The sequence below is a fragment of the Nothobranchius furzeri genome, chromosome 14 (assembly GCF_043380555.1).
Source record: "Nothobranchius furzeri strain GRZ-AD chromosome 14, NfurGRZ-RIMD1, whole genome shotgun sequence".
In the NCBI taxonomy this organism is placed as follows: Eukaryota; Metazoa; Chordata; class Actinopteri; order Cyprinodontiformes; family Nothobranchiidae; genus Nothobranchius; species Nothobranchius furzeri.
Genome location: NC_091754.1, coordinates 14,715,230 through 14,742,399, shown reverse-complemented (window position 1 = coordinate 14,742,399; position 27,170 = coordinate 14,715,230). Strand labels below are relative to the sequence as shown.

Sequence of the window (27,170 nt, the reverse complement as noted above, 5' to 3'; positions counted from 1 at the left end):
TCCGGGTCCGGGTCGCGGGGGCAGCATCCCAACTAGGGAGCTCCAGGCCGTCCTCTCCCCGGCCTTGTCCACCAGCTCCTCCGGCAGGATCCCAAGGCGTTCCCGGACCAGATTGGAGATGTAACCTCTCCAACGTGACCTGGGTCGACCCGGGGGCCTTCTGCCGGCAGGACATGCCCGAAACACCTCCCCGGGGAGGCGTCCAGGAGGCATCCTGACCAGATGCCCAAACCACCTCAACTGGCTCCTTTCGATCCGGAGGAGCAGCGGTTCTACTCCGAGTCCCTCCCGAATGTCCGAGCTCCTCACCCTATCTCTAAGGCTGAGCCCGGCCACCCTACGGAGGAAACTCATTTCGGCCGCTTGTATCCGCGATCTCGTTCTTTCGGTCATTACCCAAAGCTCATGACCATAGGTGAGGATTGGGACGTAGATCGTCCGGTAAATCGAGAGCCTGGCTTTCTGGCTCAGCTCCCTCTTCCCCACGACAGATCGGCTCAGCGTCCGCATCACTGCAGACGCCGAACCAATCCGCCTGTCGATCTCCCGATCCCTCCTACCCTCACTCGTGAACAAGACCCCGAGATACTTAAACTCCTCCACTTGAGGTAGGACCTCTCCCCCGACCCGGAGGTGGCAAGCCACCCTTTTCCGGTCGAGAACCATGGTCTCAGATTTGGAGGTGCTGATCCTCATCCCAGCCGCTTCACATTCGGCCGCGAACCTACCCAGCAAGAGCTGAAGGTCAGAGCTGGATGAAGCTAGGAGGACCACATCATCCACAAAAAGCAGAGACGAGATTCTCCTGCCACCAAACTCGACACACTCCACACCACGGCTGCGTCTAGAAATTCTGTCCATAAAAGTGATGAACAGAACCGGTGACAAAGGGCAGCCCTGGCGGAGTCCAACCCTCACTGGGAACAGGTCCGACTTACTACCGGCTATGCGGACCAAACTCACGCTCCTCTGGTAAAGGGACTGAATGGCCCTTAACAGAAAGCCACCCACCCCATACTCCTGGAGCGTCCCCCACAGGGTGCCCCTGGGGACACGGTCATAAGCCTTCTCCAAATCCACAAAGCACATGTGGATTGGTTGGGCAAACTCCCATGCCCCATCCATCACCCTTGCAAGGGTATAGAGCTGGTCCACAGTTCCACGGCCAGGACGAAAACCACATTGCTCCTCCTCTATCTGAGATTCAACTATCGATCGGACCCTCCTCTCCAGTACCTTGGAGTAGACCTTTCCAGGGAGGCTGAGGAGTGTGATCCCCCTATAGTTGGAACACACCCTCAGGTCACCCTTCTTAAAGATGGGGACCACCACCCCGGTCTGCCACTCCCTAGGAACTGCCCCCGATGACCACGCAATGTTGTAGAGACGTGTCAACCATGACAGCCCTACAACATCCATAGCCTTAAGATACCCAGGACGAACCTCATCCGCCCCCGGGGCTCCGCCGCTGTGTAGTTGTTTGACTACCTCAGCAACTTCTGCCCCCGAGATCAGACAGTCCATCCCCAGGCCTCCCAGCTCTGGTTCCTCCTCGGAATGCGCATTGGTGGGATTGAGGAGCTCCTCAAAGTATTCCTTCCACCGTCCGACTATAGCCTCAGTTGACGTCAGCAGCTCCCCATCCCCACTGTAAACAGTGTGAGCGAGTTGCTGCCTTCCTCTCCTGAGGCGCCGGACAGTTTGCCAGAACCTCTTTGGAGCCGATCGATAGTCTTTCTCCATGGCCTCACCAAACTCCTCCCACGCCCGAGATTTTGCCTCGGCAACTGCCACTGCTGCACCCCGCTTGGCTATCCGGTACCTGTCTGCTGCCTCCGGAGACCCACAGACCAGCCACGCCCTGTAGGCCTCCTTCTTCAGCCTGACGGCTCCCCGAACCTCTGGTGTCCACCAGCGGGTACGGGGGTTGCCACCACGACTGGCACCGGCCACCTTACGACCACAGCTAGCAACAGCCGCCTCGACAATCGCAGAGTGGAACAAGGCCCACTCGGACTCAATGTCCCCCACTGCTCTCGGGACGTGGTCAAAGCTCTGCCGGAGGTGGGAGTTGAAGACCGTCTTGACAGGTTCTTCTGCCAGGCGTTCCCAGCAGACCCTCACTATGCGTTTGGGTCTGCCAGGTCTACGCGGCATGTTCCCTTGCCATCTGATCCAACTCACCACCAGGTGGTGATCAGTTGACAGCTCCGCCCCTCTCTTCACTCGGGTGTCCAAAACATACGGCCGCAGGTCAGATGATACGACTACAAAATCTATCATCGACCTGTGACCTAGGCTGCCCTGGTACCAAGTGTACCGGTGGGCATCCTTATGTTCGAACATGGTGTTCGTTATGGCCAAACTGCGGCTTGCACAGAAGTCCAATAACAAAACACCGCTCGAGTTCAGATTAGGTGGGCCGTTCCTCCCAATCACACCCCTCCAGGTCAAGCTGTCATTGCCCACGTGAGCATTGAAGTCCCCCAGCAGGACAATGGAGTCCCCTGATGGAGCACTATCTAGCACTCGTCCCAGGGACTCCAAAAAGGGTGGGTACTCTGAACTGATATTTGGCCCATAAGCACAAACAACAGTCAGGACCCGTTCCCTGACCCGAAGGCGCAAGGAAGCTACCCTCTTGTCCCCCGGGGTAAACCCCAACACACAGGCAGAGAGTCTCGGGGCTAACAAAAAGCCAACCCCAGCCCTCCGCCTCTCACCCGGAGCAACTCCAGCAAAGTAGAGTGTCCAACCCCTCTCCAGGTCTCGGGTTCCAGAGCCAATGCAATGTGTCGAGGTGAGTCCGACTATATCTAGCCGGTACCGCTCAACCTCTGCCACAAGCTCCGGCTCCTTCCCCGCCAGCGAGGTGACTACTCCTCCTTGAACCGTCACCTTATCGTGGTGGAGGAGTTTGAGTGCCCTAATGATCCTAGGAGCTATGTTGTCTGGGGCACTTAGTGCCCCTGGTAGGGTCTCCCATGACAAATTGGTCTTAGGTGAAGGGTGAGACAAAGAACGGTTCGAAGGATCTTTCATGGCGGTTAAAACGAAGAGTCGGAGTACCCGGCCCGGAGGGTTACCGGGGTCCCACCCTGGAGCCAGGCCTGGGGTTGGGGCCCGTGAGCGAGCGCCTGGTGGCCGGGCTTTCGCTCAAAGGGGGCCTCGCCCGGGGAGTAATTCGATGTAGAACCGCCACTGGCCACATGTCCATGTCCTACACGCATTTTTAAATAACAGGTCTGATCTAAAATAATAACCTACATCTATAAATCCATCTAGAACTGCACTCTAGACGAGTCCCGTTAGCATGACTGCAGCAAAACTGCTAACCGTGTTAGCTCCGGTAAGGAAAGAACAAGTCCTTTGGGAAAGCTACCACACTCACTCACACACACACACACACACACACACACACACACACACACACACACACACACACACACACACTCGCGTGCACACGCACACGCACACACACACTCTCGTGCACACGCACACGCACACACACACACACACACACACTCGCGTGCACACGCACACGCACACACACACTCGCGTGCACACGCACACGCACACACACACACACACACACACACACACACACACACACACACAGATATAATCTAAAACACATATGTCAGAGTCTAGGCCCGCGGGCCAGATGCGGCCCGCGGAGCATTTTTATGTGGCCCGTGAGATAAATATCAAAAATATATTAAAACTGGCCCGCTGGCCGATTTTACCGCAAAGACTACAACTCCCATGATGCTTTGCGGCGCCAGCGCGGAGCAGACGCGCCCCCTCCTTTGTGTTTTTTCAGCGCCGAGGCAGTCAGAGGTAGTTGTGTCTCTGCAGCTCCGCTGTCTCGGACAAGCTTCACTCCTCTCACTCAGCTCCGAGTTCACTCAGCTGTTTTCTGACGTTGAAGCCCAGAAACGGAGATTCTAGCCGCTCAGTAATGTGTTCACGACTTAAAGAGAAAGTTTTCAAACTAACGTCCAGACAGAGCTGATATAACTCCAGCGAGCAGCGATACGCTCAAACCAGCACGGCTCTGTGGCTGCTGTTGTGTTTCCCCCCGACACACAACAACGTGGTCAAGCTGCTCAGACATGTTCATCAGCACAAACCTATGTGAGCACCTGTTGTCATCTAATGTTGTCAATATTATGATGAAGATGAACAAAACAACAGGAGTCTCCTCCTCAGCTTAGATCAACCCCATGATGCAGGTATCTGGCTGGAACAGGTGAGCATCACAGTAAACCAGTGGAACAAACTTATGTTGGTTTTATGCTCTTTTTCTGCTCCAAAACATGAAAGTTAACAGGTGAGATGTTGCATTTTCATTTAAGATAAAATGATATTTTCATTTAGTTGTTGGCCCGTGAGAAAAGATTTAACCTACAGTAAACAGGAAGTGGAAAGCCTGCAGATAGATGAATAGAATAGAAAATCCCTTTATTGTTCCTCAGTGGGGAAAGCTAGATGTCACAGCAGCGATGACACAGGAGAAAAAAAGGAGAATAAAAAATAAGAAAAATGAATAAACAAGAAAACATAATTCCTGAATAGATTTTAAAAAGGCTGATTATACCACAAGTAATGAATACCACTGATGTGTTTTATTTGTAACTGACTTGCTCGTGTGTCATTTGGTTATTCCACATTCAGTGTTAATGCAGAAATAAGTTTGTTTCCAAATTTAAAGGTTCAAAATTGCATATATGTTGATAAAGAAAACGTGCAAATTTGCCGTCACTTTTTCAAAAAATATTAAGTTTGGCCCTCGACTCCGTCCCAGAGTTTCATTTCGGCCCCTTGTGAGTTTGAGTTTGACACCCCTGATCTAAAAGATGATCTCTATATTTCAACATTAAAACCTCCATGACATCCTGGATTAGTGCAAACAATGACTTGAGCTAAGGAGTTACTCCAGCATCAGAAAGATTTATTCTGGTAAATTGTCAGTTAAATATTTTCCAGAGTTATATCAATAAATACACACAGCAGTAAAACTGTAGATTACTGAACTATATTGGGACACATGATGGAGCTAAGACCAGCTGAGAACTCGTCAGCTTAGAGCTCCCAGTGGAGCACAGGAATGAAATATTTAAGAAAAGTAAAACAAACTGTACCGATTTTGGTTCTGAAGATGAACAGAATCCTCCTCTATGTCCAAATCGGGTTTCAGGTCTTCTGAGTCAAACGGTCTAAAACATGTCTGCACCTCTGGTAGTGATATCCAGCTGGCGGGGTCGGAGTTCGGTTGAACTTCTCCAGTAGTCTATCATCCGTTCTCGTTGCCGTATCCCAGAGAAAAAACAAATCTGATGGACTAGTAGAGGCTTCAGAAGCTACATCTGATTGATGACACATTGTTCTCTGCTATAACACTAACGCAGAAACACCGGAGTCAGGCGTTGTTTACTACAGCTGTTTCAGCAGAGCTCCATGTGAAACGTCAACTGCTGCCCAGGGCTTAGACCGGAAGTTAGTTTCTGTTTTTCCCTCGCCAGTCACAAACATCAGATTTTCTTACAATTCCAGACGTCAAAATCCAAAAAATCTTTTTCATCTAAGGTTTTAATACACATTTACACATGCTGTTCAAACGAATTTTGCCTCTGGCTGATATCTTTAAATGAGTGAGTGAACCCACTACCAAGGATGAATTCTGCTAACTTAAAAAATCAGCTGCTCTAAATACGCATGAAGGTCAGAGAGGAGCTCTAGGATGGACATGGATCATAAAGGAACTGAAATGTAGAGGTAAAGTAGGGCAGGGTCAACGTTAGCAGCTATCACATGGTCCATTTGAAATGTTTGACTTTCATTTAGCTTGTTATTTGACAGGTTAGAGCACAGTCTCGTGTTAGAGTTTTGTCATGAGAACATTGAGATACCTCACATACTGATGGCATCTAAAAATGAACTTTTTTGTTTCAAAATAAAGAATAATTTTAATCACAGTTGAAACGTACAATCCTAGAAAAACCTCGTCCAATCGATGTGCACGTCCTGTTCTCACTGACTGGATAGAAATCCTTCCATCAAACCGTGTGCGTGTCCGTGTGTGTGCGTGCACACAGGAGTGTGTTGTGAACTGGTGTTGTGGTTTTGTAGCCTGGCAAGCCAGACTATATATGTGAATATATACTTTGCAAAGCAAGAATTTGGTCTAGTTCACTAGGCTAGGATTTGTATAAGAACTGAAAAGAAACAAAGTACTCAGATTTTTTTTTCAATAGGCCTTATTTATATACCTGAAACTAACCAGTAGAGGGTGCTGTTGTTCAATAAAATGGGATATGTTAGGCCCATGGTTAGGTCTCAAATTGAGATTGAAAAGTCAGATTTTTTTAAATAAACAAAATATGACTTTTTGATGCCCTAAAATGATTCTGGTGTATTATAATAATTATTGTTTCAGATTTATATTAGTTTAATCACGTCATACTCAAAAGCTAAATAAATAAACAAGTTGGGTAACAAAGACTGCCAGTACGATTCTGCCCAAAGTGAATATTGTTTTGTTTGAAAAAAGTAAAACGAAAAGAAAGAAAAGAATTCTGTCGCTTTAAAAATGTTAATACAGCTTTTGTTAGGGATTTGTCCTGACGTCACATCCTGAGGAGAGCTCGACTCCTACTTTTTGTTGGGTCTGAGGAATATTATCCTGCGGAGATCGAGCGGTGGTCAGAGGGCGGAAACAAGAAGAATTAAACGCAAGTTGCGGGGAATGGACATGTACAAGGTTGCTGTTTAGCCGAGTACAATGCAAGCTGGCGTGCTTTCTCCGTGAATTCCCTGAAGGAGGTATTTTTGTAAGTATTCAAGTCTGTGCCAGCTTCCGGAGCTAAACGCGGTGTTTGTTTTAGCGTTCGGGACGCCTTCGCAGGGACGGAGCATCGTCTTTTACGCGAGCTTACTTTATAGCCGTTAGCCCGAATAATAAAACGAGCGCCCACTTGTTGCTTCTTCAGGTACTTTGGGCCCAGACCGTTACAGGTGAAGCTAGGATTGAAAATGTTTCTCGCTCTTATTTTAGTTTTTGCCTGTTTGTTTTTGAGTTTGGAACAATGTTGTGTAGTAAGAAAACTGTAGTCGATCATTTTGTCGCGAACCTGAAAAAACGAAAAAGCAAACGACGAATAATCTGCAGTTTTTATTATTGTCTCATTTTTTTGGGATTTAACCGTCTGAAAACCCGTCTTCAAGTATTTCATACTGTATAATATATTTTGACAGTTTGTATTATGTTGATTATTGCTGGTATTTTATGTTAAAAAAGCTTTTAAATGTACGTTACCAGTAAAACTAGTGCTGACATTTACATTGAGTAAGGTATTTCTGTGTTTTACTTGCTATACTTTTAGCAAGCTATAGCCATAATGGTATTTTAAACCTTCGATGTCTGACAGTAAAATGTAGCTTAGAGAGTCTTAATCCAGTTTCTACATATAAGAAGATGCCACCTTTTCCTTACTTTCCTATTTCATCCATTTTGTACATTTTATTTCACTTGCAATTTTATTATCATAAAAAATATATTTTCTCATCTACAAGTCACATTTTGTCTTTTAACATCGGTGACTAAAAGCTCATGTGCAGCTGAAGTAGCTAAACAGCCCCAAATCATGACACAACCACCACCGTGTTTCACAGAAGGGACACGACTCTCATGGAGCTTCTGTTTCATCTGTAAACTTCATACGTCTTATTCCAACTACTGTGATCTATTCTGGGTCTCCCTTGTCCTTCATGTGATGTTTAGTAAACCAGAGACTTATTAACATTACCATTAGCCATAATTATCAAGGTATTTGAGAGCAGAAAACGCATCCTCGCACTGCTCTTGTGAGGTAAATCGTAGAAATTGGGAGTGTTATAAGTTCTCTTTCCACGTTTATTACTCAAAAAATCTGAAATTCTCAGAAATGTTTTTCCTTATGTTAGTTAGATTACTCTTTGACGGGTTTCTGTTTCATCAGGGCAAACAGGGCCTCTGTTTAAAGGTGATTATCATACAAATGTGATTCTTACCCAACATGCAGCTTAACTTGACTCACCTCTCCTTGTTTATTTGTGGTTGAAAGGGATTTACTATGATGTACTCATCGCTTACTAATGTGTGAGCATGGATTGCACAGTTGTGCACAAATGGCCGTCATTTTTATGTATTATCCCTGAAATAAATGTAAATGACAAAATATGTGTTTACAGTTGTATTAAAGCAATTTTGTTTTCATCATCTAGTGCATAATTAGCTTCTGTGATTTCCAGGTGTGGTACTGTTGCCCTCGCTCTCATCCATCATGCTGAGTTTCCTGCGCAGGACGTTGGGGCGGCGTTCCATGCGGAAACATGCTGAAAAATCCCGTTTACGAGAGGCTCAGCGAGCCACAACGCACATCCCTGCTGCTGGGGATGCAAAGTCCATCATCACCTGCCGCGTTTCCCTGCTGGATGGTACAGATGTCAGCGTCGAGCTGCCGGTAAGGACGATGCTGTAAACTGAACTTGGGTAGAAAAGAAACTTGGCATGTTGTTGTTTTAGCTTGTAGCTGTAATGGTTGTTCCTTTGTCCTTATTGGTCAACGTATAATTTAAGAAAAACAAAACAAGTCTGTTAAAAAATTGTGACAAATTGCTGGAAAGTAGAAACAAGGGTGAGAGTAGTAACTTTATTGGTCGTTAATAAGCTGGATGATAAAAACAGCGGGCAGGCCTGTTAAGCCTCTGAAATGTAAGTGTGTGTGTGTGTGTGTGTGTGTGTGTGTGTGTGTGTGTGTGTGTGTGTGTGTGTGTGTGTGTGTGTGTGTGTGTGTGTGTGTGTGTCACTGTGCTGCTGATCACCTGTAAGTCCATGATCCTTTCTTCAGAGCATGATCACATGACGGCATCACATGACTCACACTCATCAACAACGGAGCAGACGTTGACTCTCTCCTCATCCTGTCTTTTTCTTTATTTTAAACTTGTAATTTTTAGGATTCTCTTCAGTTTTTTGAGTCTTTTCAGAGAATGTCAGAAAAATACTGACATTTAAATCACAATTCAAAGGTGTGAAACACTGAAAACCCATGTTTTAAATGATAACTTCTGATTATAATTACAGTCTGAGATTTTCATGCAGGTTGAAGATGAAAATAGTCTCCTACACCCATCTCCTGCATTAGCTTCTGGTAGAAAATAGACGGCGAAAATGTAGAACTTGAAAAGCCTGACAAATGCATCACACTGTCACAACATTCGTGGACTCACCCATCTTGGTTTACGACGGAGAAGGCTGTTGTTGGTTTAGCGTCCAGGAAACAGCAGAGAATGTCTTACCAGTGGAAGCTAACAGTTAGCGTTAGCAACTCCACCACACAGCAGAACTCTTCCAGGCTTGTGCCTGTTTACAGTTCTTGTAATTTAACTACAGATTTGTAGTTTTTATTATTCCCAAATTAGCATCAACAGTTCACAAATGCTTTTTTTACTCCCCATGTGGGCTTTCAGAGCTAAAATTGTGTAAGAAATGTTGCAGGACAAAAGTTGCAAGAAGCTCTGTTGAGGAATAGGACCAGAATACATGTTTATGAAGTAAAAATTACAGTTAGATTAATAGAAAAGAGTTTGGTGTCTTTTTTATGCCTGAATTTAATTCACCAGTTTTTCCAGTGTATTTGACTTTCACTCCATAACAGCTTGCATAATAAAAGCTAGTTGATAGAGTCTGTATGGGTGACTGAAAGTGGAAGCTTTATCTGCAATTTCATACAAATAAAATAATTTTTTAAAAATATTTAGCTTTTTCTTAATGAAACAATGCCGCACATTAGAACTATGTTCAGTTTCGCATGAAGCATCTCGTCACTGACCCAAAGCATTGCTGGACTGGAGCCCAGCCTCAGAACCAGCAGGAAATCATTTCAGTCCAAGTCATCATCATCACTTCACTTTCTCACTGCTGTTTCCATTTTTACAACAGCTGATGACAGAAAGCTCTTTTCCTTTTGTTCGGTTTTCAGAAACAGCTGATGGACAAACTGTCTTTGTTTCCACCGACTTCCCTTCTCCATCTACAAAAGGTTGTTTTTGGTGATGGAATACAATTTGAAATGATCAAGTAATTAAAAAAAACATTTATAAAATGAACAATTTAGCTAACTATGCAAATTCTTTGATAACATCTATGACCTCCTCTGAAAACTTTGCATCCTATAAGTATCTGGTGAAATGCAAACAAGGCTGTGTTAGTTTTTTGGTAGCACACACACAGACACACACCCTAGCTGCTCTTTCTGCACCACTTAAGTCTTCTTTCCTCTCTTAATTGTATTCCACATAAAACGTTAAGCAAATGAATTCTGATTGAGGACTGAAGTCAAGCATGCTTGTGACTTTACTGGTAAAAACGTATTCTGGTTTCCCATAATGCATCCCTTATTCCGCTTGTTCTAGACTCTTTACAACTGAATGCTCTGCTGTGCTACAGGTCTAATGGACCTGTGATTTACAGCGGTTTAGCTCATCGGTAAAATACTTGACAGGATGTTGGAGAGAAACGAGTTATGTGCTCTCAGGCTGACAGAAAAAAGAAAACAGACAATACTGCAAGCACTTCAACAAGACCTTGGGTGCAGTACACACACACATACACACACACACAATACACCCTTTGTACTGTCTCTCCATGGGTACCATAGGGGTGCGGTGTTCTTTGTTAACTATGCCAGCTAGCATGGGGCCAGCCCCCCTGAGCTGGCCACAAAATATCTTGGGATGAGAAGGAGTCCGTTCCTTATTTCTACTGTAGCATTTTCCCTGTTTTAGCTCCCTACCCATTGGGTTCTCTCTGTTGTATTTGTTGTGTGATTGGATCAAAACTGTAATTTTCTGATCTGATTCAAGGATTAATAAAATCTTGGGTTGGGTTTTTATGGTCAGAGGCCTTTTTGAAACCCCAAAAAAGAATCAGAATATCAAGTCTAAATTGGGGATGTCCCGTTCCAATATCGACATCAGAAGTAATTTGGTATCGGCCCAAAAACACTATCGGATTATATCGGACTGCATCAAAAATCTCCAATATATGCAGTCCGTTAAGGTTGACATTTTTTTCATACTTACTGTCATTGGCTCTTGTTTTCTGACTGAGTAATATCAATTGATCAAGCCTTTCATACACTCAACAAAAATATAAACGCAACACCTTTGTTTCTGCTCCGATTTTTCATGAGATGGACTTAAAGATCTAAAATTCATTCCAGATACACAATATTACCATTTCTCTCAAACATTGTTCACAAATCAGTCTAAATGTGTTGATAGAGAGCACTTCTGCTTTGCTGAGATAATCCATCCCACCTTACAGGTGTGCCACATCAAGATGCTGATCTGACATCATGAGCAGTGCACAGGTGTACCTTATACTGCCCACAATAAAAGGCCACCCTGGAATGTGCAGTTTTGTCTCACAGCAAAATGCCCCAGATGCCACAAGCATTGAGGGAGTGTGCAATTGGCATGCTGACAGCAGGAATGTCAACCAGATCTGTTGTTCGTGCATTGAATGTTCATTTCTCCACCATAAGCCGTCTCCAAAGGTGTTTCAGAGCATATGGCAGTACATCCAACCAGCCTCACAACTGCAGATGACGTGTAACCACACCAGCCCAGGACCTCCACTTCCAGCAGGTTCACCTCCAAGATCGTCTGAGACCAGCCACTCAGACAGCTGCTGAAACAATTGGTTTGCATAAGCAAACAATTTCTGCACAAACCGTCAGAAACCGTCTCAGGGAAGCTCAACTGCATGCTCGTCGTTCTCATCAGGGTCTTGACCTGACTCCAGCTCGTCGCCGTAACAGACTTGAGTGGGCAAATGCTCACATTCGATGGCGTCTGGCACGTTGGAGAGGTGTTCTCTTCACGGGTGAATCTCGTTTACATTGTTGAGGGCAGATGGCAGACAGCGTGCGTAGGGTCGTGTGGGTGAACGCTTTGCTGATGTCAATGTTGTGGATTGAGTGGCCCATGGTGGTGGTGGGGTTATGGTATGGGCAGGCATCTTTTATGGACAAGGAACACAGGTGCATTTTATTGATGGCATTTTGAATGCACAGAGATACTGTGATGAGATCCTGAGGCCCATTGTTGTGCCGTACATCCATGGACATCACCTTATGTTTCAGCAAGATAATGCACAGCCCCATGTTGCAAGGACCTGTACACAATTCTTGTAAGCTGAAAATGTCCCAGTTCTTGCATGGCCAGCATACTCACCGGACATGTCACCCGTTGAGCATGTTTGGGATGTGCTTGACCGGATTATACGACAGCGTGTACCAGTTCCCGCTAATATCCAACAACTTCGCACAGCCATTGAAGAGGAGTGGACCAACATTCCACAGGCCACAATTGACAATCTGATAAACTCTATGCGAAGATGTGTTGCACTGCATGAGGCAAATGGTGGTCACACCAGGTTCTGAGTCCCCAGACCCCCAATAAAGTAAAAAAACTGCCTATTCCAGGGTGGCCTTTTATTGTGGGCAGTATAAGGTACACCTGTGCACTACTCATGATGTTGGTTCAGCATCTTGATGTGGCACACCTGTGAGTTGGGATGGATTATCTCAGTAAAGCACAGGCACTCACTATCACACATTTAGACTGATTTGTGAACAATGTTTGAGAGAAATGGTAATATTGTGTATCTGGCATGAATTTTAGATCTTTAAGTCCATCTCATGAAAAATCGGAGCAGAAACAAAGGTGTTGCGTTTATATTTTTGTTGAGTGTACATTCCACGCTGCAAAATAGGTAAAAGTATGCATGATTTATGCTGATATATCAGATTGATGTCAGTATCGGTCAGTACTGAAGGCTGCAAAAAGTTGTATCGGGACACCCCTAATCTAAGTAAGCTAGCATGTACAATCCTCCACGTATTTACTTGTTTATTCAATTATTCAGGGATTTGGTCTCTTTAGGTTCATTTTTCCTTCGTAGTCCACTAATTCACCAAGCATGGATCGCTCTGATGGTTTTCTGTCTGGTTAATAATAGAAATATCTGTCCACATAAAAATTACGTTGTTTCAATTCTATTCCAGGTATTTTATAAAGTAAAAAAAACCAAAAGCTCCTGTTTTTATGTGTTATGAATTCAGTACAGAAGAAAAACTAGATGCAAATGGTGAGAAAGGCGATGCATGAACAGCTGCTGAGTGAAGAGCAGGCGGGTAGTGTGTGAGAGAGAGAGTGAAGTGTGTGTGTGAACATATAAAAAGAGATTTCCCAGTTCTAGCAGAGCACAGGCAGTGACTGGTACAGCCTCATCAGAGGCCGATACCTGTTCAGCTTCTCGGAACGAGACGTGGACATTTTCTCACGTCTTTCCTAGAAAACCTCATTCACCCACCCTAATAAAACCAGTCTCAGCCATCAGTGCTTTACTTTGTAATAAAACATCAACATAAATTATTATTATTCATTAGTGTTTTTGTGTTTAAAACCGGACAGAAAAAAGCCAAAGGTGAAGAACTCTTCGAACAGATCATGTACCACCTGGACATCGTGGAGAAAGACTATTTCGGACTTCGCTTCATGGACGCTGCACAAGTTCCGGTACCAACCACAGCACATTTACTCGTCCAAATTTGGATAAAATAAGTAGAAATTGAATCAGTTCTTTAATAGATGTCAATTTAACAACATTTAGTACAATGCTATTATCCCTGTGGCTTTGATTTCTGTTCAAACCTTCTGCTCCGTTTGTTGAAAGGCTCAAACATGGACTTTCTGTTTTTGTGTGTGTGTTAAAAGGATTCGTTAGGGGAGATTTGTCAGCACTGGGTGTTACACTGTCCTGTTACACAAACAGTTTTAAGCCAGTGACCCTGTTTTTTCACAGAGAGCCACTGAAGGAGGGAGGTGGAGGGAAAGATGAAGACAGGAGAGGGGTGGAGAGCATATTTAAGTTGAGAGGAAGGAGGGAGGGATGTAAAAAAGGAATGTGGGGGAGAGGAAACTAGAAAGTGCTGCGAGTTCCTCTGTTATCTTTTCTGTCTCTGCTTACACATGGTTACACAAAACCACGGCTCCCTCTCGTTGGCGTCGTTTGTTCCTTAGAGCCTGAACGTACCACACAGAGCAGAACTTTAGCATCATCTTTGGATTACCAGGCAGCACAGCAGTGTGCGTGTAAAAGTTAGAGAATCTTTAGATTCAGGCCCTCTGGTTAGGAGGGATAAAGGCTTATCTGCTTCTCAGAAGGGATAAACTGGAAATATGAAACACATCTGTTACATAGTAAACTAGATTTCTCTCTCGTTTCACAGTGTAAAAATAAGATATAATTTTTCTTAATAAAACCTGTTTCTGTTTCTTTCCCCAGCACTGGCTTGATGTCACAAAAAGTATAAAAAAGCAAGTAAAAAGTAGGTGTCACATCAACATTTCCTCAGCTTTTTTCTTCTCTGAGTGTGAAAGTTTTCTATGTGAAAGGCAGTAAAACGATGTCCAGGTGCACGAGGCGCCCAAATCCAGTTTCTGTGTTAAGAATACAAAAACTGTGAATCTGTGTGTGTGTGAGACGAGTGTTTTCCTGTAAACTCTTCCTCTAATGCTTTTCCTGCAGCTGTAATAGCTTCTGTTTAGAAACAGGAACTTCACCATGCACATCTTGTTGAAGTTTATCATCAGTATAGAAACGTTTGGTGTTTTAAACAATCTGATAAAACTACATTAGTATTTTTTTTCCTTTTTATACAACAGAGCTTATGACTTAAATGTACTTTCATAAACAACTTTAAGGTGACTAAACTTTTTTAGTCTTAATCTTATTTATGTCATCTTTAAACTCTTTGCAACTTTTTATTAACCCACTCCTGGACATAAAACATCCAGAATGGAGTTTTAAAATCAGTAACTTCATCAAAAACCTGTTTTATCCAGTCCTCTACAGGTTTACTGCCCTCTGGTGGAGGATCAGCAGGTGGCGAGGGCCAATTTTATTTTTCATTGCTGTTTATATAATTACATATTAAAATTAAAATGATTTATTGTTTATTTTTGAACACTAGATGATGAATTGTCACTTTTTTTACACTTCAGTCTTTAAATGATTAAATCACATTTTTTGTAGTCATGACAAAATGTCTATTGCATCTTTATAAGATAAAGCAAAGATTAATTTACATGATGTAAGGAAACAAAATTTCTTATAATAATAGTTATTCATAAGGCACTTCTATTGTAAGTGATGATCAAAAAAATCCATAATATGACAAAACAGTCTTTTTAGTAAATATAAAGAAATTATAAGGCAAAAGTAATCAAAATAAGGATAATAAGACATAAAGGTGGTAGTACTTTTAGAAAGACTTTACTAATAACAATGCAGAGCTTTTTAGTTGACATTATGGTCTGTTTCTAGTTGGCCCACCATACTGCCTTCACATGAGAGTCAAGTTTTACTCTTCTGAACCGAACAATCTGCACGAGGAACTCACCAGGTGAACACTAACATCTACAGTAGCTGGCACCTTTCATTGTAAACTCTTCTAATCACATAAATACTAAAAAAATAAATAATCTTTATGTTTAACATCACTTTCTTTTTCTTTTAGATACCTGTTTGTGTTGCAACTAAAGCAAGACGTCCTCAGTGGGAAGTAGGTGACGTTTCTGCTCTAAAAGTATCTCATCTAACAGTTATCATGATGGCTCGTGTTTCTCAGGCTACCAGTCATGTTTGTTCAGCACATTCTTAGTGGGTATCTAGTCTGACTGTTTAGAGGTGAGTCAAGGGTAAGCCGATAAGTTATCACAGGGCAGGGAGCAGTCACCTAAATGCTGGGTAAATCAGGTAAAAGCAACAAGGACAGAATTTGTTTGTGTTGTGCTTTTATTTATTGTAAGTAATGATGGAGGATTTTTGTGTGTGTGTTACTTTTCTAGGCTCTGACTGTCCCTTTTATTTCTAGGCTTGAGTGTCCCTTTGACACGGCAGTGCAGTTGGCCGCCTTCTCGTTACAAGGTAATCACACTTCCCTCGTGTTCTGCAGCATTTTTTTTTATTTTAACTTGGATTTATGTGTTTGATTGAAAGTAATTTTTATTGTGGGTTGAGAAATTATTAATCAGTAATGTTATTCATTAAAGAGCAAGTCACCCCTACAAGAAACTTACTTCACTCCCTCTTCATGTTTAAAAAATGCAACAAATGCTGTTGCCTAGCAGAACAAGAGGGCGGAGCCGCTAACAAATACACACACACACAGGCTCACAACGGCATTGTGACATCATAATGTACCAGTTTACATCATAGCAAACCTCTTAGCCAATAGCGGTGGCAGATTTAAATTCAAATGCAGAGCAGAGTTTTTACCTGACAACAGCGCAACACTGACAGTTTTGGGCAGAATATTTAAATTTTAACTAAGATGCACTAAAGCGCTAAATCATTGACTACACGTGTCTGCAGCCCAATTAGACACACATTTATATAGTTTATCAGCAAAAAAAGTTGATTTGGGGGTGACTTGCTCTTTAAGATAAAAGGAATTTTTTTTTAACCAAATAAACACCTACAAATGTTTCTTAGAGTAATTCTGTCCTTTACTTTTGGACCAAGTTTTCATCACTAGTTTTTAAGATTTTCAAGGTTGGAACTTGGAAAAGTACGTTTATTTGAATCTTAGTCTTTTTTGTCAATAATTATTTGAATATTTGGAATAGATTATTTTTCTCTATTAAAAGTTGAGATGTCCAATATCAGCTTTTTTTTACCGATAGCCGATTCACTGATGTAGTCCAACTCTTAATTTTTGATATCGATATACACAAGCAAGCAATTTATTTATAAAACACTTTACAACAACACAAAGATTGACCAAAGTGCTGAGCACTAAAAATAACCATAACAGATACCATAACAATAAAAACAAATACAGGCCAACCAAAAAATATCAAAACACTCATACCAATTATGCAAAGTTCCCATCTCATATCAAATAAAGAAAATAATTTTAGGTCACTTAAAGAGAAGATCAACCCCAAATTAACTTTTTAGCCAATGAACTGTATGACTGGGTGTTTCTCAATGTCGAGGCGCCTAGCAAGGCGATGTCTTGCTAGGCCAGGGGCCTTGCTTGCAAGGTCACTGTCCTTCCTTGGTCAAAGAAAATGGTCTAATGGAACAAACTTATTTCACACATGGTACGTAGGGTAAAGCCGTATTTTATACGTGTAAGTTTCAATATAAATGTATAACAAGCTTTTACTTTTTATTGTTTGTATATATTGATTAAATTAAATATGTAAGCGAGTTAATACTAAGCAACTAACCAACCATAGATAACTGCTTTGGATCTAAAAACAATATTTTAGATATCAGCCCGGTAGCTACAGTTAGTTGACTTACATTTAAACAGGAAATTTGCCCTCAAAGTAGCTGCTGGCTCCTGATTTGCCATCCTTTTAAAACTACTGCACAGTATTCTGGGAAATTTTTGACTAAGGCCAGACTGCAAGGCACCTCCCGTGCATCCTTGGTCAGCTAGCTAAACGGCTAACAAATGAAGAACAGAGGCCTTGGTAGAGCATGAACATTGGAACACGCCTTGGCGGTTCCTGATGACATATCTCCTAGGCAACCGGGGCAGGACCAAGGCATCAAGGCGAAGTTCCTTGACATTGAGAAACACCCAGTGTCTAATACTGCTGTAGATTGTGTAGTCATTGTTTTGGCATTTTAGTTTATCTTATTTAAATTTTAAATATTCAACCTAAAACCATTAGTATAGTGCCCTTTTCAGGTTAGGTGTGCATTTGAGTTTGAATCAGCCATCACTATTGACTATGCGGTACCCTGTGATGCTAGCTGATACAATAATATGTGGTGCACTGCTGTGCCTCCGGCTACCTCCGCCCACTCACGAACCAAGACGAGTCAGTCACTGCTGCAATATCTATGCTAAATGCCCCAATGTATGTTAGACTAGCTGTGTGAATAATCAATAAAATCTCAAAGACAAAACCTCCAGTCTGTCATATTTTTGACATTTTGAGGATTCCTCTGGCCTGGAAGAGACTCTGATACCCTCACTTTTCCCTGAGTCACCCAGCTCCTTCTGAGGGTAATTTCCCTGAACCTGTGACTTATTTACCACACAAATAGGATGGTCCACCTGTGACTGTCCGATCATTGGAGGAAGATACAATAGACACATCACAGTGAGCAGATCGGTACATCTAGACTTCAACCATGGAAAAGGACCAACACAATCAACAATAAGATAAAGTCCCATTAGTTGTCACACACTGATGTGTGTGCGAAATTTGTTCTCCGCATTTGACCCATCCCCTGGGGGAGCGGTGAGCTGCAGACACAGCCGGACTCGAGAACCATTTGGTGGTTTAACCCCCCCAATCCAACCCCTTAATGATGAGTGTCAAGCAGGGAGGCATTGGGTCCCATTCTTTTCTAAGTCTTTGAGATGATCCGACCAGGAATTGAACCCTGATCTCCCAGTCTCAGGGCGGACATTCTACCACAAGGCCACTGAGCTGGTCAAAGATGGTGAAAAGTTTGTTCAACGACAGGAATGGGAGATAAAAGAACAGGTGGAATGTTTTGATTCAACACATTTTCTCACCCGAAGCATCGAAAAATGACGCTGGGTGACCAAGCGTTTGTTTCCAATGCGTTGGGACTCCCAACGAGTCAGGAGGCAACGCGCTGTGCCAGAGCATTGGTTTCCGATGCCTGAGGTAAAACGCACATTTCACCGGCATTTAACCTCTAACCTCTTGTGTTTTCACCTTCCCCGTACCCCATCCTAACCTTAACCCTGTTGCTCATTCTGAACTTCCCGTTAACCGTGTTGGAAAAGGATGTTTTGAAAGCGCAAGAGGGTTAAGGATGGGGGTGAGGAGAAGGTTAAATAGCAAGAGGGTAAAGGTCAGAATTTGGTGAAACCTCCGTTTTACCACGGCAGTCGAAAAATGACGCTCTGGCACAGCGCATCACCTCCCAAAGCAGTCGCTTGGTCACCCAGCGCCATTTTTTGATGCTTTGGCTGTGAGAACGTGTTGTTTGATTAGGTTTACCTGTCAGCTGGCACGTATGACAACTAGCCACATCCCACTTTTACAGAGGCCAAAAAGAAGTACCTAAGGATGTAGTTCTAGGTTTTCCGCACCCAGAGAAGTCTGAACTGATCCTGAGAGTTTCTCAGCTCCTCTTCATGGAACTTCTTGGAAAACAGGAGCCCCAACAAAGTGCCCGTTAGGAACACCAGCCCAAACATTTCCCCCAGCTAGGTAATTCCCCAAGATGACCTCAACACCATGAATAGGCAAAGCAGGACACACCCCATAGATACTTCCCCTGCACTAAACCACAAGTCAACTTTTGCTTATGTACTAGTACTGATAATACAGCCAGGTCAATCTTTCTTAACAAAATACACTCCCCAGAATCACCAAATAAATATTGTGACATTAACAAAGTGAAAACCGATACTGATCATTTCCAGTATTACATTTTGGTGCTAATATAGGCCGATAATATCTGACATCCATAATTAAAATATTCAAAGAAAGGTCTAAATAACAATTACCACGTACAGATAGTTTGTTTCTGCTTGCTTCTCTTGAACCAGAGAGAACTGACTAACTCTTTTGAACATCGCTCTTTATGACCAGAGTCTGTTATCATTGCCTCTGTGGTCCCTGAGGCACAAAAACTCTTCCTGCAAGATCAAACTTTGAGACAAGATCATGGTAGAAAATTACAGTAAAACTGACTTTGCTGCAAAAAGGGACTTTAGATCAAAACATGGAGTAAAAGTGGAGCCCGTAAAGAGCCAGAATGTGCAACATGGTTAATTTTCTTCTAAAAGGTAGCTGCTGGAGTCATTTTAGTCATTTCAGAAGCACTTGTAAGAGTCTGAGTCACTGGAGACATTTGTGGAATGAGATTGCGTGCACAGACTCTTGGACACACACACACACACACACACACACACACACACACACACACACACACACACACACACACACACACACACACACACATGCACACACACAATGAGGGGTAAGTGCCAGCTCATTAGTGTTCAGTCCTCTTCAGAGGCCCCCTAATCCAACACCCTCTCTGTTTTCTGCCTCCATTCTCCCATTTTTTCCCTCCAGAGTTACATTCGGGGCCATAAGCTTTCAAAGACATGTTTTAATCTGACTCTTTAGTCCGCCATGTTGAATTTTAAATGCAAATGCCAAGATTTTAAGTGAAATCTTTTAATAGCTATTTCACTCTTGTTGCTTAGGGATTTGATTAACTTTTCTTCAATTTTCTACTGGCTGAAAATAAACTGACTAAAATGATAGTTACTGATTATTTTAGTTTTTGTGTTTGAATTATTAACCTCCTAAATCCTGCTGTCCACTTGGGTGGACCTGTAATAATTTCTTCTTTTAACTTTGTCCTGTTATTATTACTCAGAGAAACAACTTTAATTATAGTTGTTTTACAACATTTTTTATTTAGAATATTATTATTTACATTTTATTTTATGCATTAGTTATTGGTCATTATTTACTAAAACAAGTCCTACAAACCCAGAATATGTCAAATTAAACTTACGTATGAAATAAAATGTAAGGTTTTAAAACGCTGACTCTATTCTTGCTTTATTCCAGCTGAACTAGGTGACTGTGACCCACTAGAACATAACCTAGACCTGGTGTCAGAATTTCGTTTCATCCCAGAGCAGACGGAGGAGATGGAGCTCGCCATTTATAATGCGTGGAAGGATTGCAGGTTAACATTTCACTCAATTAGTAAAACCTTAAACTTTATTCTATAGTCTTAATATTCTTGTCTAATGGTTGTATCATTACGTTTTTATGCCTCCAGTTGGTTGAATTCTTTTTTGTGTTTTACCTGTTTTTTTTTTTAATTATTATTTTTTTCTCAGAGGCCAGATGCCCGCACAAGCTGAGATTAACTACCTGAATAAAGCCAAGTGGCTAGAAATGTACGGAGTAGACATGCACATGGTGAAGGTAAACAACACCCTTCTTATTTGCATTATTCAGAATTAGAGATTTGAAGAATGACTCATTTGTATCTATTTTAAGAGTCGTCAAGTAGATTTATCCGAGTAGTTTAGTGGAATATCCATATTCTTGTTTTGTGTATATTTCAGGCCAGAGATGGTAATGAGTACAGTCTGGGTTTGACGCCCACTGGAGTTCTGGTGTTTGAAGGCCAAACAAAGATCGGGCTATTTTTCTGGTGTGTTTTGGCTACAATATAATAAACACATTCAAATAAATAATTTTAATGTCTCTAAATGACTTAAAATGTTTCTCATTTATTCCGAAGGCCCAAGATAACCCGTCTGGATTTCAAGAAGAGCAAACTGACCCTTGTGGTGGTGGAAGATGACGATCAGGTGAGCACCAGCTCACACTCAGCAAACATGCAACAAATGGTTACCCTTGTGTTATTTACTTTGGATGACGATAAGTCGAGTCTCCCAGAATAAACGAACACCATTCACTGGCTGTTTCAGTAAGAAATGGTTAATTCTTTCCCCATTTCATTTTGAATTTGTGGAACATTTATTACTTAATGGATCAAAAATGACATCAATAAAACTCAACAAACTCCACCTCGTCTGCTTTGTTCAACAGTAATCCTTTCAGTGTGTGTTCATTTAAAAAAAATTTTTTTTCAAAGCAGTTTTAGCAGTTTTTTTAAACACATGTTTGAAGGCTATCCAGGTTATAAAAAGTAACAGTTTAACTGAAAATACAATTTTATCTCCCCGCAAATTGTTTGTTGTTTTTCTGAATTACAAACGTTTAACAAGCCACCAGATGACTCTGACGCCGGATTGGCTCCAACACAAATTGTGCAACTAGCTGTGCTGCTTGGCAGGCTTCTAACCAGGCTACGAGTACTAAGCTAGTTAGTGAAGCAGCATCTGTTCTTCATTCTTTACTAATAATTCCTCTCTAAGAGGAAACGAGTTTTGCATACGTAAGTTATTCCTTTCAGTTTATGGTCGTGCTTTGGGAATAAAATGCTGCTCTATACCCACATCCATCTTCCCCAGGGCAAAGAGCAGGAGCACACCTTCGTCTTCAGGATGGACCACCCCAAAGCCTGCAAGCATCTCTGGAAGTGTGCAGTAGAACACCACACCTTCTTTAGGTTGAGAGGACCGGTTCAGAAGAACTCTGCACGGTCTGGATTCATACGCATGGGGTCACGCTTCAGATACAGGTACCTCAAATGACTTTGATAATGCAGCATGTCAGATACTACACATAGTTCCTCAGTAGCCAGCTTGTGCCACTCTGTGTGTTTAAACAATATCCAGCTGGATAAGCACGAGCGGTAACGTTGATTCAACACAGGGGTTGCTGGGTTTTGTTGTCAATAGAAGCGCGGACGGGTCCAAAGTTCCGCGGAGGTCATCAATCTGGAAGTAGCTGCTGATTTTTGATAAAATAACTTGTGTTTTGTTTTTGTGATCAGTGGAAAGACGGAGTATCAGACGACCAAGGCCAGTAAAGCGAGGCGCTCGGCCTCATTTGAGAGGAGACCCAGTCGACGCTACTCGAGAAGAACCTTACAGAACCGGGGTGATGATACACATCTTAGTCACACTCTTCATCTCAGAGGAGAAAGTCTGATATAATCAGAACCATCAAAAGTATAAAGATGGATGATAAATCTCCACCTCTTTTAATGTTAATGCAGGGTATCCGCGGGTCCTTAAAACGTCTTAAATTTCATTTTCCATATTTAAGGACTTAAAAATCCTTAAAAATGACAAATAACCATTAAATACAGTTTCCAAAGGTCTTAAATTACCAAAGACCCGATAAACAAGATTCTTTTATTACTATAAAATTTTCATGAATTTCTAGTTAGTGTTCAGCATTTTTTGTGTATGATGTTGCGTAAGCGGAACCGTACACATTTAGTTGGTTGTGAATGGGGGCTATTTTTAGATGAGCACATTAGCTGGTTAAGCTAGTGGGAGATTGCGCCATGGGGAAGTGCAAGTTTAATGGTAACTGGATGGCTAATCCCACGTTCGCGACGTGGTTAGCACCGGTTCCAGGCAATAGCTGGAAATTATAGCTTAAATTAAAATTTTTTAAATGGCTTAAATTTGGTCAAAGTGGCCTTAAGAAAGGTCTTAAAAAGTCTTAAATTTGGCTCCCTTAAACCTGCAGATACCCTGTAATGAGCGCCACCATGTTGTAGTTTTATAATCCGACTACAAAGCATTTTCTGTGATTCATTTATGTTTTTCATCTAGGTTTTTGTGTCGAGTGGGCGGGGCTTAAAGCTAAAATGCCACAGCTTTATTTATTCCAGCTTTAGCTTTCACCTTAGGTTAAGTTTGTCTAATTATATAAGCTAAACTAGTGCGTTTATTAACCCTGTGAGAAGACAAACTCAGACGAATGAAGTTTATTAGAATAACGATGACACAAAGAGCTGCGATTCTGCGAATGTTTGACCAAAACAAACCAGGAACTTAAAAGAAGCTTTTGTCTTTTTTCACCCACTTTAAGGTCAAAGGTTAGCTTGCTCGAATCTATCTATGAAAAAGGAATGTGACACATCACTTTAAATATGCAAAACTGAGATGATTGTCCGCAGAAACGTTCCTGCAGAGTGCAGCAGGTTATCTGAGATTAGGTCAGCAGTTCATCTCTTAAAGAAAGAGAGTCATTAATGCTTTTGCCGGGATAATTACATTTTGTAAGTAGCTATGCGTGCCTCAGATTACAGAAAACTCACACAGTGTTTTGTGTGTGTGTGTGTGTGTGTGTGTGTGTGTGTGTGTGTGTGTGTGTGTGTGTGTGTGTGTGTGTGTGTTTTACAGGGCAATTCAACCCTCAGGAGTAAGTACACCATTTCTTAAATAATTGGCTGTTCTGTTGTCTGTGTTGCTGGTTTAATCCGTCCCCACCCGTTAGCTGCTGCTGAGTAACGTGTGCAAAGTGGATTTGTTAGTTCACAGAATACAAATGTGGCAAATTTTGGGTAAATTCTGTTAAATTAACCTGTGAGTCACAAGGCGTGGCTTTAATCCCAGCACAGACGCTTTTTTTTATTACAGAAGTGTGTGTGTGTATGGCCAGAGCATCAATCTGTAAACAAGGCTCTTCACATTAGCTTACAGTAGATTTCAAATTAAAAGCTTTAGAATGAATACATGAATACAAATGTTTCAGATGAAACTGAAAATGTGCGTTTTTCTTTCTTCAGACTTTTCTCTTCAGGCAATGGAGTCGGCTCGAGTAAAGACAAGGTGAGGAGCAGCCGGCTTGATTCTGTCAGGGTAGCGAAACGTTAAACAAATTCTCTAAATAATTTCTCTTTTGTTTCTCTTCCCTCAGGTTAATCCCAATAAAGGCGTCTGGTCTGGTGTTCCTGTGGTCGGCCCAGTGGCAGCTTCCTCCTGTGGACCAATCAAAATAGAGGCTCTACCCCGAAGTCCTGGAGGAGAGAAAAGAGGGTTTGTACTTTTAAATCTTTTCTTTTTGGTTCTATGAGAACATGAATAAATTGAGTTTTTAACTCCTGTTTTTTTCTAAATGTGAGCGGAGGCTTGTAGCTCAATAACTATGAGGGGAAAACAAAACCAGATTAGAAACAGTTGTTCCAGGCTGACTGGTGCCTGCTGGGTGCTGAGAGAAGTGGGTGGGTGGTTAGGTGTGTTTTTTCATGCTCTAATCCACGTGATTGGCTTAGCGTGGCTTATCCACTCGCCCTGTCTTGTAGCTGGAGAAAGGACGGCAGAAGGAAGGCCAGAGAGACTGTAGATTTCATTTTTCTGGTCATCCTTAATTCTTTTTGCACTTTCGGGTTTTTGTTTTGTACATTTCTCTTCACATGTTAAAGATGTTTTCATGCATAAGCTGTTTCTGTGTGTAATAAATTCACCTTGTTCCCTTGTTTATTCCAGTATTAACATGTACTGAGGCTCTTGATAGCTGGGTAGGTAAGCTCCTCGACGCCGCTCTGGCTTTGACCAATCAGTCGCTGTGCTGTAGCGGGCTTTGTGATTTCCCTCTGGGCGGACACGCGTGTCCACTTCGGATCAGCATGAAATGCCAACCCAATCGGTGGTGGAAGCGGTGCCGTGATTTGGGATGCTGTGTGGAAGTTTTGTTTTCGTTGGCATGAATCAGTGACGTGATACGATTTCTGCTTCTTATCTTTTCTGTTTCAGGACTTTGGGTTCTTCTAGATTGTGGGCGTCTTCATGTTCAGTCCTCTAATGTCCTCTTTGCTTTCTGTCCACCTGCTCCGCTCTAAGCCCTTCTAAACCTTTTAAGTAAAAAAAAAAAATCCTAAATCATGTTTTTCTTTCAGGACCTCTGCTTTTGCATGTCATATCTTTAAACGAGACATCCTTCTATTATTTAGCACAAGATTTTAATTTAAAGATTTATTCATAAAGATTTCTGCCAAAAGAATTCCCCAAATGTTTTTATTTCCTTAAAATTACAACTAAATAAAAAAAAAAGTAAATACTAGTCATTAAAAATATTGGCTTATCTCTGCTTTTTATTTATTTATTATTTTTCTCTCATTTTAAATCTTAGCTCTTGCCTCTGTTGCTCATCCTCTTGCATGGAGCGGCTGGTTTATTGTAACAGTATTAATCCCTCTAATATTGAACCCATTTAACGTAACATGTCTGATTCAGACAGATTCCAGTCAAAATTTTCAACTAAAGGTTTGGTTAAATGTTTACTCTTGTTATTTTAAACATGTATGAAAGCATTGTCTTCACAATTGGAATGAAACGTTACTAATTCTGCACAAATTCTTTAATTCATAAAAGTAATTGTGATGTTTTTGTACAATGCTGACGTCTCCGCGCTCAGGTCCTGCGACTGTTTCCCTCATTTGTTCATTTTCTTCCATTTCCTCATAAAATATGAAACACTGTTTTTAAAATTAAGGTGAATCACCAGGAAGCTTCTGACTTTAGTATAATTTTTTTGCAACAGTAACTCTAAAACTGTAGGATATTACTTTTCCTGGACCAACTCTAGCTCCAGTTTGAGAGTTGGCTGCTTTGCCATCCATTTTATTTGTTGAGCGCTTCTAACACATCATTATAACTGACCAAAGCGATGCACATTTAAAACAAACAAACTTAAATAATCACATAGTACAGAAATAAAAACCAAACAGGCAATTAGAAGCATAGAATCTACTAATGTAAAATGAAGCAGCCAAGATGGAGGGGAGGTAAACCTGTGTGCGTAATACTAGAACCGTGTTTGAGATGTAACCTAAGGAAAAATAGTGTGTTTTCAGACGAGATTTGAAAGCGGCGATTGAAGGCGCCTGTCTAACCTGCGGAGGTCCAGCGTTTCGGTGCACATATAGAGAAGACCCTTTACACTGCGGGTCTTCAAACGTGCCTATGGAACCGTGAAGAGGAGCTGATGCTCATTTTATTTTATGGTAGAAAAACCCAACTGCCTGTGTCAAATTGAACTAACTTAAATAGTCAAAAGTGAACATGGAAAGCATGATTTAAGCCAAATAATTATAAAAAATCTGCACATTTTGCTGAATAAACTTCTTTTCTTTTAAATTCCCATTTAATTCATTCCTCCTCCTTCCTTTTTGCTTTTGATTTACCCCAAAATTCACTCTTTTTTTTCATTTATTTATTAATTTTTTGTCTCATTTGCTCTTCACCATTTATTCCACCATGTTGTCCTTCAGGTCTCCACCTTCCTCCACCCATCCACCCATCCACCCTGACCCTGTCTCATCAGAGCTCACACCGAGGAGCCGGGCTCATCCGGCTTTACCAACAACACTCAGACTCCCTGTAATGACGACTTTATTAATGTGATCCTATAGAGTTTTGGAGAACTTTGACACGATGCCACTGATGAAACCAACTTTGCCCTGAGACATTTTCTTTTAAAGCCCACCATCACTTTTCCTTCCCTCTTCACAACATCTTGGTTCATTTCTTGTCCATTAAACAAAAGAAGTGCTGAAGTCCTTTTTTTTTCCCTCCTTTTCCAAACTTTATTTTTCCTGTCCAGCTTTTTGTTCTCCGACCTTTCCTCCCAACCTCCTGGTGAAACTG

The 27,170-nt window shown here is 42.0% G+C and overlaps 1 protein-coding gene across 5 annotated transcripts in view; it reads left to right on the top strand.

Annotated features, from left to right (window-relative positions):
- epb41l5 (erythrocyte membrane protein band 4.1 like 5) overlaps nt 1-27,170 on the top strand; it is a 38,009-nt gene that overhangs the window by 956 nt on the left and 9,883 nt on the right. For 4 of the 5 annotated variants that reach the window (XM_070544421.1, XM_015966752.3, XM_015966751.3 and 1 more), the window contains exons 1-16: nt 6,658-6,833; nt 8,293-8,504; nt 13,525-13,629; nt 14,399-14,441; nt 15,440-15,518; nt 15,633-15,677; nt 15,990-16,042; nt 20,710-20,830; nt 20,988-21,075; nt 21,219-21,307; nt 21,398-21,467; nt 22,134-22,303; nt 22,559-22,665; nt 23,925-23,943; nt 24,311-24,353; nt 24,442-24,560. In XM_070544421.1, coding sequence (XP_070400522.1) covers nt 8,325-8,504; nt 13,525-13,629; nt 14,399-14,441; nt 15,440-15,518; nt 15,633-15,677; nt 15,990-16,042; nt 20,710-20,830; nt 20,988-21,075; nt 21,219-21,307; nt 21,398-21,467; nt 22,134-22,303; nt 22,559-22,665; nt 23,925-23,943; nt 24,311-24,353; nt 24,442-24,560 — 1,331 coding nt within the window. In that variant the 5' untranslated portion in view covers nt 6,658-6,833; nt 8,293-8,324. Of the gene's footprint in view, nt 1-6,657; nt 6,834-8,292; nt 8,505-13,524; nt 13,630-14,398; nt 14,442-15,439; nt 15,519-15,632; nt 15,678-15,989; nt 16,043-20,709; nt 20,831-20,987; nt 21,076-21,218; nt 21,308-21,397; nt 21,468-22,133; nt 22,304-22,558; nt 22,666-23,924; nt 23,944-24,310; nt 24,354-24,441; nt 24,561-27,170 lie in introns of those variants that run through there. The other variant, XM_054747063.2, reaches the window with a different exon arrangement.